At 42.6% G+C, this 15,322-nt stretch overlaps 1 protein-coding gene across 6 annotated transcripts in view; it reads left to right on the top strand.

Annotated features, from left to right (window-relative positions):
* Positions 1–15,016, top strand: part of DYNC1I2 (dynein cytoplasmic 1 intermediate chain 2) — a 178,937-nt gene extending 163,921 nt beyond the window's left edge. For all 6 annotated transcript variants that reach the window (XM_063933473.1, XM_063933472.1, XM_063933476.1 and 3 more), the window contains 6 exons: positions 573–686; positions 4,017–4,150; positions 5,943–6,087; positions 12,675–12,815; positions 13,237–13,362; positions 14,380–15,016. In XM_063933473.1, coding sequence (XP_063789543.1) covers positions 573–686; positions 4,017–4,150; positions 5,943–6,087; positions 12,675–12,815; positions 13,237–13,362; positions 14,380–14,493 — 774 coding nt within the window. In that variant the 3' untranslated portion in view covers positions 14,494–15,016. The remainder of the gene's footprint in view (positions 1–572; positions 687–4,016; positions 4,151–5,942; positions 6,088–12,674; positions 12,816–13,236; positions 13,363–14,379) is intronic.
* Positions 15,017–15,322: the final 306 nt, after the last annotated feature.

Here is a 15,322-nt window from a genome sequence, read left to right as displayed (position 1 = left end):
CTGGATGAGTTCCAATCAACTTCATCAAATTAAAAGGGTTCATTGGTTCTTATGAGGTTACATGGTCCGGTTGGTGCAGTGCAGGATGAATGTTCAACAGAATCCAGACCGCACATGTGTGTGATTGGCCTATTAATTAGTACAAACATATAAACAGTGTTGAATGTGAATTATTATCTGGCATGATATGTGCATGCTCATTACAGTTGTTATTAAGTTCTGATAGTACGTTGATCACAGACAGTGATGCGTCTGTTGCCATATTTATATAGCACTCTGAATGTGAGTTTTCACTATTACAGAGGTCAGGCAACCTGTGGCACTCCAGCTGCCACAGATTTGCTGTTTGGGCATGTTAATACTGTGGCAGGGCATGCTGGAATGTGTTGTTCTACAGCAAATGGAGAGCCACAGGTTACCCACTTCCTGCACTGCTTATTTTATTAAAATTTAAGTGTAATTTTCATTAATAAAAAATCCTGTATACCAATTGCAAAGATTTTATGACATTGTTTTGAACCTGTTACTAATTATCTTGAATCCTATTTTGTACACTGTTATTTTCCATCTAGCACCCGGTGTACTGTGTAAATGTGGTCGGCACACAGAATGCCCATAATCTAATCAGCATATCGACGGACGGCAAGATCTGCTCCTGGAGCCTGGATATGCTCTCTCAGCCGCAGGTATGTGAGACGCTGGAGAACCTGCGCAGTCTGTAACCAGGTTGATGTCACATAAGTGATTTTACTAACATTTCCTATACAGTAGTTTCCCCTGTCACACAGGAACTTTTGCAGAGTGGAACGCATGCAGTGTTTCCTCGGCATAAGTGCTTCTATGTGACAAGAGCTCAAAGTCATCGAGAGTTATTCTATAAAACTACCCAGAGGAACAATAGGAGCAGGAAAATACCGTGTAAAGGTTTTTAGGAGTAATAATGTAATTGTATAAAATGCTTGTGTGCTTCTCAGGGATTTTTGTTTAACAGAGCTTTGAAATTATATTTGAAATGTGTTTCGGTTGTCAAGTTCAATAAAAAATAATTCTACGATGGCTTACACAAAAATATGCTTTTAAAAATCCGTTTTTATAGTGTTCTTTATAGAAAGAAGGACTTAAAATTATATTTTTAAAAAGAAAATCCATTTAGGGGTCTATTCAATTGGTGTTGAATCCTCTCCGACAGAGAAGATCCGACACTGCACTATTCAATTTGCGGGCATTTCCTTTTTTGACAATACCGATCCGTCTTTTTTTTTTTTTAAGTCGAATCGGCATTGTGGAAAACGCCCGTAACTTCGACAATATACGTGGATCCGCGGCTAATGCGCCAATCCACGTGTATTCCGACAAGTCAGAGAAACGGCAAATGACTTCAATAGGTCGAACCCACATTCGACCTAAAAAAGTCGAAAAGGGCAGTTTTTCCAACTTGTCGGATCAATTGAAAAGACCTGTAAGTCCCTTTAGTACTATCTATCTATCTAGCTATCTCTTTCTCATCTAGAGAGGCAGATATAGGCGAGAGAGAGATTTATTTGTTTTGACTCCCAAAACCAAAAAGATTAGAGTTATATCTTGTAGAGTTGAAACAGCTTGCTGCATGTTCTAGGGAGCCAAGCAGGGACCTCCGCCCTCTGCCTATAGAATGGGCTGCAACACTTTTTGAAAATCAAGTATTTATTTTATTTATAAACACACAGAAAAACAAGACAAGACATAACAAGTACAAAACACAGAAGGTATGTGCATTTCATGCGGTAAAGTCAGCAGATCAGAAATACCAACATATTTCGTAATGGGATAGATAACAGAATTATCATACTATGCGGTAGATCACATCAATCAAGGAGTACCAATTTTGGGTTAGGATAGTGAAAGTCAACACAATTCACGTATATTCCATAAAACAGGTAAAATAATTCTGTGAAAGAGAATAGCTGAAAACAGGTAAATGCAGGTATACATGGAAGCAGGTCGGCAAGTGTCAAGAGCAAACAAAATTGGTGAATGACCCATAAAACAAGAATTAGGCTGTGTTATTAAGAATGTATAAAAGAGTTCTTCCAGAGACCCCATATCTAATCATATTTCACTAGGCAATGACGTTATGCATGCATGAAGCGCTCATGGGGAATTGTGGTGTCAACGAACGCCACCCAGGCTGCAGAGGAGGGGGGGTCGTGGGCTATCCAGGTACGAGCTATACAAACACAGGACAATGTAAGGAGATTATTAACATAGAGGTGGAGACGGGCAGAGAGAAAATCCTGTAAGTCTAGTCCAAATATACAAATACGTGGGTTTATTAAAGGGATCTGAATACCAGTGTTGGGTATACATGTCGTTACTGCCTCCCAAAAGGCAAATACACGCGGGAACAGCCAGGGGAGATGCCAAAAATCAGCAGCTGGAGCGGTATCAGATGTTGATCCTCCAATTTGAAACAATTTGTAAAATATAAGGTTGGATCTGTTGAAATTTAGCATAAGCTGTGGTGGCCCGTGGGGAGCCTAGGACATGATCCCACTCATCATCATCAATTGTACCCAAATCTACCAACTATTTTGCACAAAGAGCAACCAAAACATCAGTCCCAGAGGAGGAGAGGAGTAAAGAACAGAAACTTTCTTACGACGGGGCATAGTGCGAACTAATGTATGAACAGGGAATTCAGAGAGTTGCAGAGCGCCTCCACTGTGCAGACAAGGCATAGCCATAAACATTAGTGTATAGAGATAGCATGTTGGGTGGACAAATATTCAAAGGTATGGAGACCCCCATACTTGTAGAGTTGGTCTATTGCAGATACCCCAAAAGAAATCCAGGGAGAACTGCCCTCCAAACTACGGGTTTCAGAAACGTTCATATTGTTCCACAGAGGAGAGCATGGGATACAACACTTTGTGTGCAGCTGTGGATTGGCGCAGAGGAAAAGAAGTAGTGATACCAGCACTAATACAGTATATACAATTAATATATGATGGATTGTATATGGTATAGAAAATGCACATTTATTAGAAACTACAAAAAAGAAAATCACAAGGTATAAAGAGTAACCACTAACTAGGTCACATGTGTTTTGGTATATTATGCAATATCAGACTGGCTCCTGTATTAATCAGTGTTTAAATTAGGACTTTCTCCTTTGTGTCCATAAGGAATCCAATTTTAGCAGCAATGTATTACCAGTACATGGATCTTGTATGTCAAGACAGTCCCTTTAGCAACCAGATTTGTTGATCAACAGGCTATAGGAGTATCCACCAAGAATCCAGAATGCTACTAGGAGAGATTGTTCCAAGGAGATTGTCAATCTGCAGCATTCTGGGATACCTGGTGAATTTACAGGATCAGACACTGAGGTTTCCTCCCAGGTAGAAGGCAAGGTGGTTGAAGTCACAGGCTTTCTTTCTCCTTACTTGGGTGGCCCATTTAAGTATGGACCAAGCCTGACTCAAGTTTTTTGCAGACTGCCCTAGTTTTATGCTCTCGCTAGCAAGAAGTGGAAATCTCTGCTTCAGGTTTATGCTCCCATAGCTCATGCAGCCAAGACCACTACCATTCCCCTTCCAAAGGCAGCTACATAAGGGAAAATTGAGGCCATCTGGAAGTTGGTTTACACAGCGTCACAGGCTTCCCTTAGCGACCATAGCTTAGCTTCGGCTTGGGTCAGTAATACAGTGAAGCTGCGGTCAATACAAGATATAATTATTTGCCGTTACATTTGTTCTTGGACCCAAGTGAGTTGCCTGTCATGTATACCCATAACCTCCGACTGCAGCAGACATGTCACCCGTCCGTAGCATGCTTACTGTTAATGTGGGGCTCTACATTGTGTATAGGTGACAGATCCCCTTTAATTCCTAGTCCATTTAAGACAAAACAAATGATATGTATTATTATTTCCTATAATAATTGTCAAATCTTAAACCTAAGCCTTGAGTAGCCTTCACACGGCATGTGGTGTAATTGGTACAAGGAGACTTCTGAATCCATTTCTGTCTTTTCAGGACAGCATGGAGCTCGTACACAAGCAATCGAAGGCAGTAGCTGTCACCTGTATGTCCTTCCCTGTGGGAGATGTCAACAACTTTGTGGTGGGCAGTGAAGAAGGTTCTGTGTACACAGCATGCCGCCATGGAAGGTAAACCCATCCTTATTATAATTCAGAGAACTGAGGGGATGAAGCCTCTTTCATGGCACTCAGTAAGACCTACCAGCAAGAACTGTGGTTATTACCTCATTTAGGCTGGACAAAAAGGAATCACATCAACTACTCACATACGAGTTGTTACTTTTCTTTGTTTGGGGGGGTTGATTGTTTATTTTGGTACTTTTTTTAAACTTTTTTTTTCCTTCTAAACTGTTTGGAGTGGAACATACATATATTGGGATACCTTCTGGCAACCATTTCTGTGTTGTGGTGACTGACCGTGGCAAACGCAGGATTTCTAGAGGGGGATTTCCAAATGCAATCCGCAATCTCCCACTCTGCTGAACCTTGGAGCAAGTGTGGGAGCCTGGTGGAGCGGTAGAAGAACCTAGGGGGTAATTCAGATCTGATGGCTGCTGAGCGTTTGCGCACAGCGGGCGATCAGGTTCAAACTGCGCATGCGTATGCACCGTAATGCGCAGGCGCGTCGCACAGCAACAAGGAGCATCGCCGGTCAGGGACGGAATGGTGCGAAAAATCAGTTTGCACGGGCGTTCGCAAGGTGATTGACAAGAAGAGGCCGTATGTGGGTGGTAACTGACCGTTTACTGGGAGTGTTTTGGAAAAACACAGGCGTGCCCAAGTGTTTTCAGGGAGGGTGTCTGACTTCAGCTCCGGCCCCGATCAGCCTGATTTTATCACACTGGAATTGTATGTCCTGGGTTGCGCACAGACTGCACAACATGATTTTTTGCAGCTCAGCTACACATGGGATCGCACACTTGCACAGCGAATTTACACTCCCCCTGTAGGTGGCGACTATCTGATCGCAGGACAGCAAAAAACGCAGCCCAGCGATCAGATCTGAATTAGGCCCCTAGTACAGACACTGAACATATATAGATAACACACTGGTCTTTTTTATGCACTGGTTAGTGCATGAGATAAATAATTAACACTATAGATGGTCTATAGTATAAGCTGTTTAAAACCTATGTAACTAATATAAATAACATAAGTGGTCAGGAAAAGGTTAAACATCCCATAATAAATAAATACACAAACATAATAGAACCAGTAGGAGACAGAACTGCTCTTTCTAAGCGCACATTCTTCCACCTCATGATAAGGAGCCGGTCTCCTCCTCTTGGTAGCTACTTTTTGGTCCAGTGCACTGATTGAGCGCTCAGATCCATACACACAGCAAATTTGTTAGAGGAAGCTGCTACCACTGGGCATGTGCAGCAGCTCCACTCTGTCCCTTAAGCTGCATGTTGTGGCGGCAGCTCTAGTAATCGTATATTTTTGCTATTGTAGTCATAAATAGAGCTGCTTGCTAAGAAGATTTTTTTGGGGGGGCAGCTGTAAATACCCCCTCACCGTGCTTGTATGCCTATGACTGACGGTAGTTTCTGAATAATACAGATGTAGCCACGCTCATCATGGCTACATCTGTGATGAATGTGCACTCTCGGCGTGGCTAATTAGTGAAAGAGGTAAAACCATTGCAACACGTGAAACGTTTGCTTTAATTGCTTACCTTGCACGTGACATGACTGCTAATGATTGGTCGCTGTGGTTTTAGATACTCTCGCAGAGTGTGTATCTCACAAATGAATCCAGATCAGTATGGGGTATTCATTTAAAAAATATCTTTTAGTCCTTACAGTGCACTGATTATTTGAGAGCGGCGCTAAATCCCCTTCCACAAGAGCATATTTATTATGATTATCTGTTTGTTTTTAGCATCAGTGTCACATTGTGTATTGTGTCGTTCTTATAGTAAAGCTGGTATAAGTGAAATGTTTGAAGGCCATCAAGGACCAATTACAGGAATCCACTGCCACTCAGCTGTGGGTGCTGTGGACGTCTCCCACTTGTTCATTACTTCCTCTTTTGATTGGACAGTGAAACTGTGGACAACAAAGGTTGGTACAGATTTGCTTATGGCAGAACACTGACAAAGAAATAAAATGAAGTCATGGCCACTACTTTAAAATAGTCCAACCTGACTGTTCATTTGAAATGTAAATGCCAATGTTTCTGGAATCAAATGAAGAGGTTTCCTGTACAGTACCCTGGTGTTTAGTAGAGCTGATATAGTCTTCTGTTACCATCTGCCTATCTGCTCTTGTCCTTTTATAGAACATAGCATTATTTCGCAGTGCTTCCTATTTTGTAATTCTTTTAATGCCTTTCACATGGTGTGTTTTGCTTATTCATTCAAAAAATATATATAAAAACGTACTTTGCTGTTAAAGAGACTACCTTTCATTGCTATGTTTTACTTTTGGTAGTTTTTAAAAAAAAAAATGTTTTATCATGCCATTATTTATGTTTCAATAACATCTTCCAAACAAAACTGGTAACATTTTGGTTTGTAGCATTTAAATTAGTTTTTACCCAAATACTAAGTAGCGCTTAGTACTGTGTATCCTGAGCCTTGAATTTCTGGATTGCACAGAGGATGGACAATTTTCAGCTAGGTACAGTAGAATTTGAGGATGTATTTTGAATTACGAAAGTACTGATTTAGGTAGCACAATGAATGAACGGTCATTTTCTTGCCCTAGGAAAACAACAAAGATCATTCTCTACGTTTCTAAAAGACCAATAACAGGTCGTCCCATTAACAGCAAAGTATTGTATCAACATACATGGGCACATACTGGTTATTTTCGACTTTGCTATTAGAGAGAGGACCTGTCATGTTTCTGCTAAAAGACATTTTGCGTAGTGTCCAGTGCACCTCATTAAAATTAACATTGCACCCCGTTAACTCCCCCCCCACACACCTTCCCCCCACAATACACTCTCTCCTAAGGAAGCCACATGACATATCTTTGCAAGCTATGTGCAAGGGACAAATGTTGGCTGCATGCTCCTGAGCGAGTCTCTGCAGCCGGTGTTTGCATTTAGCACAGGGACACAGAAACATTTAATACTACAGTATCTCCAGTGTGGAAGGAGCAGTGATGGGCATAAATAGTGCACTTGGCACTGTGTACAACATGTATTAGCTCAAACATGAAATGACCTCTGCAAAGTGCATCAGTCACTTACAACCTATAGCAAATGCAGCTTCAAAAAGTTCACTAGGAATCCAGTGACGTAAGCGAAGTACCAGGTCATTGTAGTTTACTAGTCTGCAGCCTTGTGACTTAGGGGGTAATTCTGAGTTGATCGCAGCAGCAAGTTTGTCAGCAATTGGGCAAAACCATGTGCACTGCAGGGGGGGCAGATATAACATGTGCAGAGAGAGTTAGATTTAGGTGGGTTATTTTGTTTCTGTGCAGGGTAAATACTGGCTGCTTTATTTTTATACTGCAATTTAGATTTCAGTTTGAACACACCACACCCAAATCTAACTCTCTCTGCACATGTTACATCTGCCCCACCTGCAGTGCACATGGTTTTGCCCAACTGCTAACAAACTTGCTGCTGCGATCAACTCAGAATTAGGCCCTTAGTTCAGCCAGCAAAACGATTGCCTCTCCATGCGTTGCCGAAAGCAACACCTTACAGTACCGTTGTCACCCACACTTTCATGTTATTGTAACCCAGCAATTCGCTAGAAACCATCACTCATGAATATTGATCATGAGTGTATCTGTGATGTCACCAATTCCTAGTGATTTATCCGGGTGCACTGTAACAAAGATTAGTCCAGCCATAAAGCATCTGCTTCCACTACAATAAGGCACTGTCATAAGGAGCAGTTGGTGGTTTTGCAGTCCTTTTGCAGCTAATTTCTGTGTGTTATAAAACAGTCAAATTATGTTACTTGTACGATATTTCATTCTACAGTACCACTGATTAATGAGTAAATTAATTGGTAACACTAGAGGGAGATTCAGTTAGCTGCGAGTTGCACCCTCCAGATAAGTGCTGCCCTGGGGCTAGTCGCGGGTTGGACGCTAGCCTCTCATTGAGTACGCCCTGTGCTGGCAGCAGAGGCCACATGGTGCAGCCCGCTGCTCACTGAATCTCCCCGTAGGTGTGGCTATAACTGAATAATAGCATTTGTCCTCTGACCTCATACACACTGCAGTAAAGCATTTACTATATGTAATTTAAAGATTTATTGAAAAGTCTCTTGACTCTTAACAGTCCAAATAATAATGTAAGGGAATGGACCTGTTACTGTTTGTGACAGGCAAAATGCATTTGTCAGTGAAGCTCATTAATTGCGTAGTACTGTGTTATGCGACAGGGATGGTGTGAGATGGGTTAATCCGTGCTCTGCGGAAAGCGGACAAGGTTTTCACTGCCCTGTTATCTAGCGTCCTGTGTACAACCCTCCAATACAAGAGCTTTCTTCCCCCGAATACAGGCTTTAGGTTTCTGAGCAAAATGGATAATTAAAATGCATGTGTTCTTAGCGGACATGTTGATGGCTATGTAGATACAAGTGCTATCATTTGGACCTGCTACTAGTAACTGAAATGTGTTTATTCCTTAGCTATGCGCCAGCCCCCCCTCCCCTCCTACCCCTTTCTGACTGTTCGCTGGGTCATGATTGAAAGCCAACAATATTTTACCTCTCACTTTCTTGGGAAGTGTTTGAGAAAATGATTTTTAGCAAAAGATGACATTCAAAAATGTTTAGTGTGTGCATAAAAGATATTTATCTATAATCATTATGGAAAAAAAAGTGCATTTTAGACAAAATAATACTTCAGGCAGCTTCCTTGATGTTCACCCGTCATTCATGGCAGCAATTCTGTCAATAAATTGTTTTTAAGTGTAGCAATATCAGTACTTTGTAAGGCAGGTAATTAGGCAGAAAAATAGGGAAGGTAGCAATCTTCAAATGTAAGTATTAGTGCTGCTTTAGATAGTAAAATAAACCCACACTGCGCTCTAACCACCATTTCCGCACTCTGCTGCTGAGAAACCAGTAATCATCCTTCTGCAAAATATGTATATAACCCTGCAGAAGAGATCCCATTTTACTACAAACCCAAACAAAACACCTTTCTGGTAGTTATCTTTGTGGTTTTTTTAAGGCACCTCTAAAAGGATATTTATCTTTTATAGTCAGTGTTTTCTTTTTGTTGCTGTACGATGTCATTGTCCTATATCCACATCGCTCCCCCTCTCACACACACTTACGCACACACACTTACGCGCGCGCGCACACACACACACACACACACACACACACTCACACAAAACAAACAGTTCCTGCATATTAGATTTGTCTATAGAAACACTTTATATGTATATTACTATTGTTGTTTATTTATATGGCACCACAAGGGTTCCGCAGCGCCTAACAAAGTACACAAACAAATGAGCAAAACAAGTAAACAGTGACTTACAGTACAAGACAATGTAGGACAAAGTGGCAGAAACAGAAAGTTAGGTGATGTTGGAGTAGAAGATAGTCTAAAAGAGGGACAATCACATGAGGGGAGAGGGCCCTGCTCGTGAGAGCTTACAATCTGCACCAGTGATAAACAGTACCAGTGCTCAGTGGGATGCGGTCAGCATCCTGGTGGTTGCGATGCCGGGAGTCATGTGACTGACGCTGGAATCCCGACACCACTCAGAATCCTGGCGCCGGAACACCGACATCCTGAGGGTAAGTATCGGGGTGACGGTTAGACACTAGAGGGGGGGGGGGGGGTAGCCAAAGCAGTCAACCCCTGTGACTTAGCCCTAGCCACCACCCCCTACTGTTTTAGCTCTAGCGCTACTCCAGGCGGGTCAGGATTGGGGTAGGTTATTTCCACTGTCCTCTGTCAGCATTCTGAAAATCACGGTGTTGGTCATGTGACCGCCGGGATCGGGTATAACAACCTGCTCAGTTTTGCATTGTGTACAGCAGTGACATGCGGTGATGTAAATACTAGGAGGCACTGGCTAATATCAGAGCCGGATTTACACACACATCTATGAACCCGAGGGTTCATGTGGGCATTATACACCGGTGTAGCAGTATATACTGCTGGGAATTTGGAGAGCTTTGAACAGAGATGTGCAGACAAGGTAGGCGGGGGAGTCGCTGCCTGTCACACTACAGTTTACTCCCATAGTTTTGACGATAAAAATAATTAGAATAATACAAAGAAGATATTTATACTATCTTTGTATTTTTTCATATAATTTTTATAGTCAAAACTCCACAGTATGACAGGAGGGTTCCAGTATGACTGGTCGACATTGACATGGTCGACATGGACACATGGTCGACACATGAAAATGGTCGCCACATGAAAAGGTCGACATTAGCTTTTTTAACTTTTTTGGTGTCGTTTTTTGCGTAAAGTGACTGGGAACCCCAATTAGTGCACCGCGTCCCCTCGCATGGCTCGCTTCGCTCGCCATGATTCGGGCATGGTGCCTTCGCTCCGCTACCGCTTCGCTCGGCACAGATTACCGTTCCAATCGTAGTCCACGTGGATCGTAAAGTATGGAAAAGTTCCCCAAAAGAAGAAAAAGTTAAAAAAAAACTCATGTCGGCCTTTCATGTGTCGTCCATTTTCATGTGTCGTCCATGTCGACCATGTCAATGTCGACCAATAGTGGTCGACCTAATGACTGTCGACCATAACATGGTCGACCATCTGAACGGATACCGACAGGAGCGGCTTTGTCTCACCTGACCACACAACACTGGTGTATTCCAATTACTGTAACCTGTGATAGTTGTCTCACATAGAATTACAGTCATTGGCCTGCAGCTGCTTACAGCGGCTTTTCTGTACTTCTGAGCACTATATTAATTTTTTTGAGTAATCTGATGACACTGGTACAGATGTGTCGTCATACACCTAGCCTCTTTACGCCGTGTGGCATGAGACGCCTGGCGCCAGTGACCAGTGTCAAGTGTCTCTCTTGCTTGAATGTGTGCAACAAAACCACTTCACGAGACTGCGCTGTTTAATATGTGACACTTGTGTACTGTATCTGTGTGTGACAGAGTCTGAATCTGCATATGTAGCACAACAGAACTTGGTGTGAAAAAGGCGTGACCGCTGCATTGTAGCACTTTGTATACAGAGTCAGACTCCTTCGCACACAGATGTACAAGTGTCACATATGAAATGAATCAGCGAAGTCTTGTGAAGCATCAAATGAAAACATAAATTCAAGCAAAAATTCTGCTTGGTGCAAGCTGGATGGCGCGGCGAGAAGGGATGTTTGACTACCGTAGCAAAAGTGTCTTTCTATAATGTGTGTCTAATAGTGACACATCTGTACTTCCTCTGGCCTTGTACAATGTCTCAAGTTTCTCATGAATATTTCACATTCTATTTCAATTCTCAACTCAGAATGAAAATTCTGTGTTCTGTTTTTGGGCTAGTAAGATTCACCCTGTTCTTTCCTGTACTGAGCAAGTATCTGCAGTATGCTGGGTTGCTAAGCAGCACTCTGTAAAACATATTTCATACCTTGTAGCCAGCTTTAGGTCCTGCGGTGATCCATTGATTCACAGCTGCCACGTGTGGGAAGGGATATAACCTCCACTTCTTTACTGTGTAGTGATTATCTTAGCTGCTTAGACATTTTTCTATTTATTTATTATTGCAAGGCTGACAAAGCAGTCAGTCCCAGAGCCAAGCGTAGAGACCGAAAAGAGCTATTCCCATTAGGCTTAACTAAATACCATCATATAACCCCACATGTTGCTTAAATGCCCCACAGATCTCTCCACATGCCATTATACCACCCTACATGTCGCTTAAATGCCCCTCAGACCTCATCACATGCTATTAGACATACCCACATGTTGCTTAAATGCCCCACAGACATCATCACATGCCTCTTTCATGCCTTCAGACTTCCCTATATTCTTAGTTCATGCTAGTTTCCACATGCCATCAACCTGCATGCCCCTCACATGTAGATCCAATCCCCCACAGACCTCCCTTCATGCCCCGTAAATGCCACCAGACCTTCCTGCATGCCATCAAACCAACATATATGTTCCTAATGTGTCCATCTGATCCCTCCACATGCCTCTTAACTGCCCTTCAGACATTCAAACATACCAAAAGACCACCCCATATGTTTTTTTATATGGCCATCTGGTCCCTCCACATGCCCTGAGGACCTCCTCACATACCTTTTATATGTCAGTCAAATCTCCCCCCAATGCCCTCTAGACCTGTTCATAAATCATATACACAACCACATTGGTTTCTGTTTATAACTCTACAACTATATGTGTTTGGGAATTGTGATTCCATTCCTTGCAATGTATTTAGGGGTACATTTACTAAGCAGTGATAAGAGCGGAGAAGTGAGCCAGTGGAGAGGTTGCCCATGGCAACCAATCAGCACTGAAGTAACATCTATAATTTGCATACTATAAAATGATACAGAGCTGCTGATTGGTTGATGGGGAAATTTCTCCACTGGCTCACTTTTCCGCTCTTATCACTGCTTAGTAAATGTTCCCCTTAATCTGCTGATTAATTAGTTATATTTTGTGCACTGTATCTAGAAAATGTTCCATTTATTGTACTGTCATCTTGCACTAAGATTCTGTTTTCTTCCCTTCCAGAATAACAAACCGTTGTACTCATTCGAAGACAATGCAGACTATGTGTATGACGTTATGTGGTCTCCCACTCACCCAGCCCTGTTTGCTTGTGTGGATGGTGTAGGGCGACTGGATTTGTGGAACCTTAACAACGACACAGAGGTGAGCAAGGAACATACTAAGGCTATATATATTCCAGCACTCCGATCAGCCCGAGGCAAGATACTCAGACGGTAACTCAGTAACCACTTTGCAGCCGCTAATAATCATATGCGCTCGACCACAGTTGCTCAGTACTCCCTGATTCCAGCACTGTGATCGGAACTATATAATTTGGTAGTCTCTGCTTCAGAGCCGTGTGGTTGGACAAGCTTGTGACTACGAAAGCAACATGGCAGACTCTACTATACAGACATTTTTCTGTATACATAACTGTTTGGTGCATTCCCTTTTCTTCCTAGTTCTGCCTGAGCATATCTGTGTTATGCAGATCGCATGCACTCGCCATGTCCCCATCGCATGCATTAGTGTTATTGGTGATGTGCGTGAGCGCTAATGTAAGTGTAACTTGTCTTGTGTACAGGTGCCTACGGCCAGCATTACAGTGGATGGAAACCCTGCACTGAACCGCGTCCGATGGACTCACTCTGGGAGAGAGATCGCAGTGGGAGATTCGGAAGGACAGATCTTCATATATGATGTGGGCGAGGTATGTCTGGTCGTACACATCGCGTTTCCAGAACGTCTCTTGTGTCTGACTGATCTACCATGTTCCCATTTATGGGTGATCTGCTTACTTCTCTTTATGGGTTGGGATTGAAATGCCGGCGGTTTGGATGCCGGCAGTCAGAATACCAACCGCAACATCCCGATGATCAGTATTCCGACAGGGGGAATTGGCCGGCTACTTGTGTCAAGCTCAATAATTATGCAAATGGTTGTTACATTGCTTCTTATAACACATTGAGGGGTCACTTTCGTTACAATGATCTTACATATATGTCCTCTTACATCGGTGCTGTGATGTGTACGCCTGGGCAAACACATTGCAGCAATGCCATGCCCCGCTAGGCAGCCGATGCTCGCACCTGCGGTTTTACCATGCAGTGTGAATAAATTGTGGGTGCGAGAGTATGCAGGCACCCCATCTCCCACGGGACACCTCATTGTGTCAAGGCTGGAAGAGGGCACATCTATATATCACATTTTGCAGGTTTACATAACCCGTACATATGGTAGCCTAACATTGTCCATTTTCCTGTGCTCCCTATGGGTGTGATGTGAAATGTGCGATGTAGGGTGCTGTTACCGGCGTTTGGGACCATCCCAATGGGGCATCACCCCTACATCGCAGGCAATTCAATTTCACCGGAAATAAACTCCTCATATACTGTGAACTATTTAATTTATTCATAGTAATGCACATTAACCCTGAGAAATGGCTGTCTGAAAAGCAGTGGTGTAAAGTTGGACGCAGACTATAGCCAAACAGCTGGGATAATGTGGAACTAAACATTTTTTTTATTTTCATTTACTTGGGGTGGCCTGTGTGGGTTTGCGTTTGGGCATACAATTGTACCATGAGATATATCTGATGGGCTGGATAGAGGGTTACGGGGGCTGGGAGTGCCTGAGAATGCCAGTCAGAATTCTCGGTGCAGAATCCTGTGTGTTTGGAAAGCTTTGTGTAATGTAAACTTGACTATTCCTGATCTGTACTTCGCAGCAAATTTCAGTGCCACGCAATGATGAATGGACCCGCTTTGCCAGGACACTAGCAGAAATCAATGCCAACAGAGCAGACGCAGAGGAAGAAGCTGCAAATCGCATCCCTGGCTAAATGCTACCCAGCTTCTGACCCCAGAGGAGACCAGCACTGACCTAACACACCCAGAAGAGCTCCCGCATGTATCTGTTGAAAAGATAATTTAAGAAGAAATATGTGGATAGTATCTGTGGACTACAATGTTTTATAAACTTCCATCGCAACCAAATGCAGTGTATCTTATTCCTTGTGTCACTACGTACCACTACGTACATACTCCACTATGTGTAATGATAGTACTGGCATAGCTTTGCTGTTGGGAAAGCGGATCGGAATCTTTCCTCTTTTTAAAAAACCATATAACTCACTAACACAAATCTTCTTTTTAAACCGAAACCCTAACGCCTCAGGATAGCACTATTAGGGCTGTGTGAGAGGAAAGATGGCTCCAGCACCGCGCGCTCCAGACGTCTGTTAATACGTTTACCTAGTCTGACATTTTATTAAAAGAAAATGTTTCTAACTTGGTATTTCCAACAATTGTCTTGTGTTGTGTCAAGTACATCTAGTAAAGACAAATAGATTTCTGTAACACAAATGTGATTGGGCCTGTTTTGTTTTTCTTTTTTTTAACACTTTTAGTGTTAAGATAATGTGTTCCGACTGTTTGCCTGGAATATCTGTTCTGGATTTCATATGATAAGATGGCAATCCTTTGGGCAGTATCCTGTTGCCGGCACTAATTTACTGCACAGCAAAATTTTACTTTGTAGCCTGTTCGTATTATCGAGCTATCCAATTATATCCCGTTTTTACCGTGCAGTAAATAACCAGTTTTCGGGCAATAACACATGGGATCTGGGATAAGTTCCCGGACCCATGTGCTACTTATCTGAGATGTTGC

The sequence above is a fragment of the Pseudophryne corroboree genome, chromosome 7 (assembly GCF_028390025.1).
Source record: "Pseudophryne corroboree isolate aPseCor3 chromosome 7, aPseCor3.hap2, whole genome shotgun sequence".
NCBI lineage: Eukaryota > Metazoa > Chordata > Amphibia > Anura > Myobatrachidae > Pseudophryne > Pseudophryne corroboree.
Note: the sequence above shows the minus strand (reverse complement) of the source record. Positions and strands in the feature narration are given on the sequence as shown.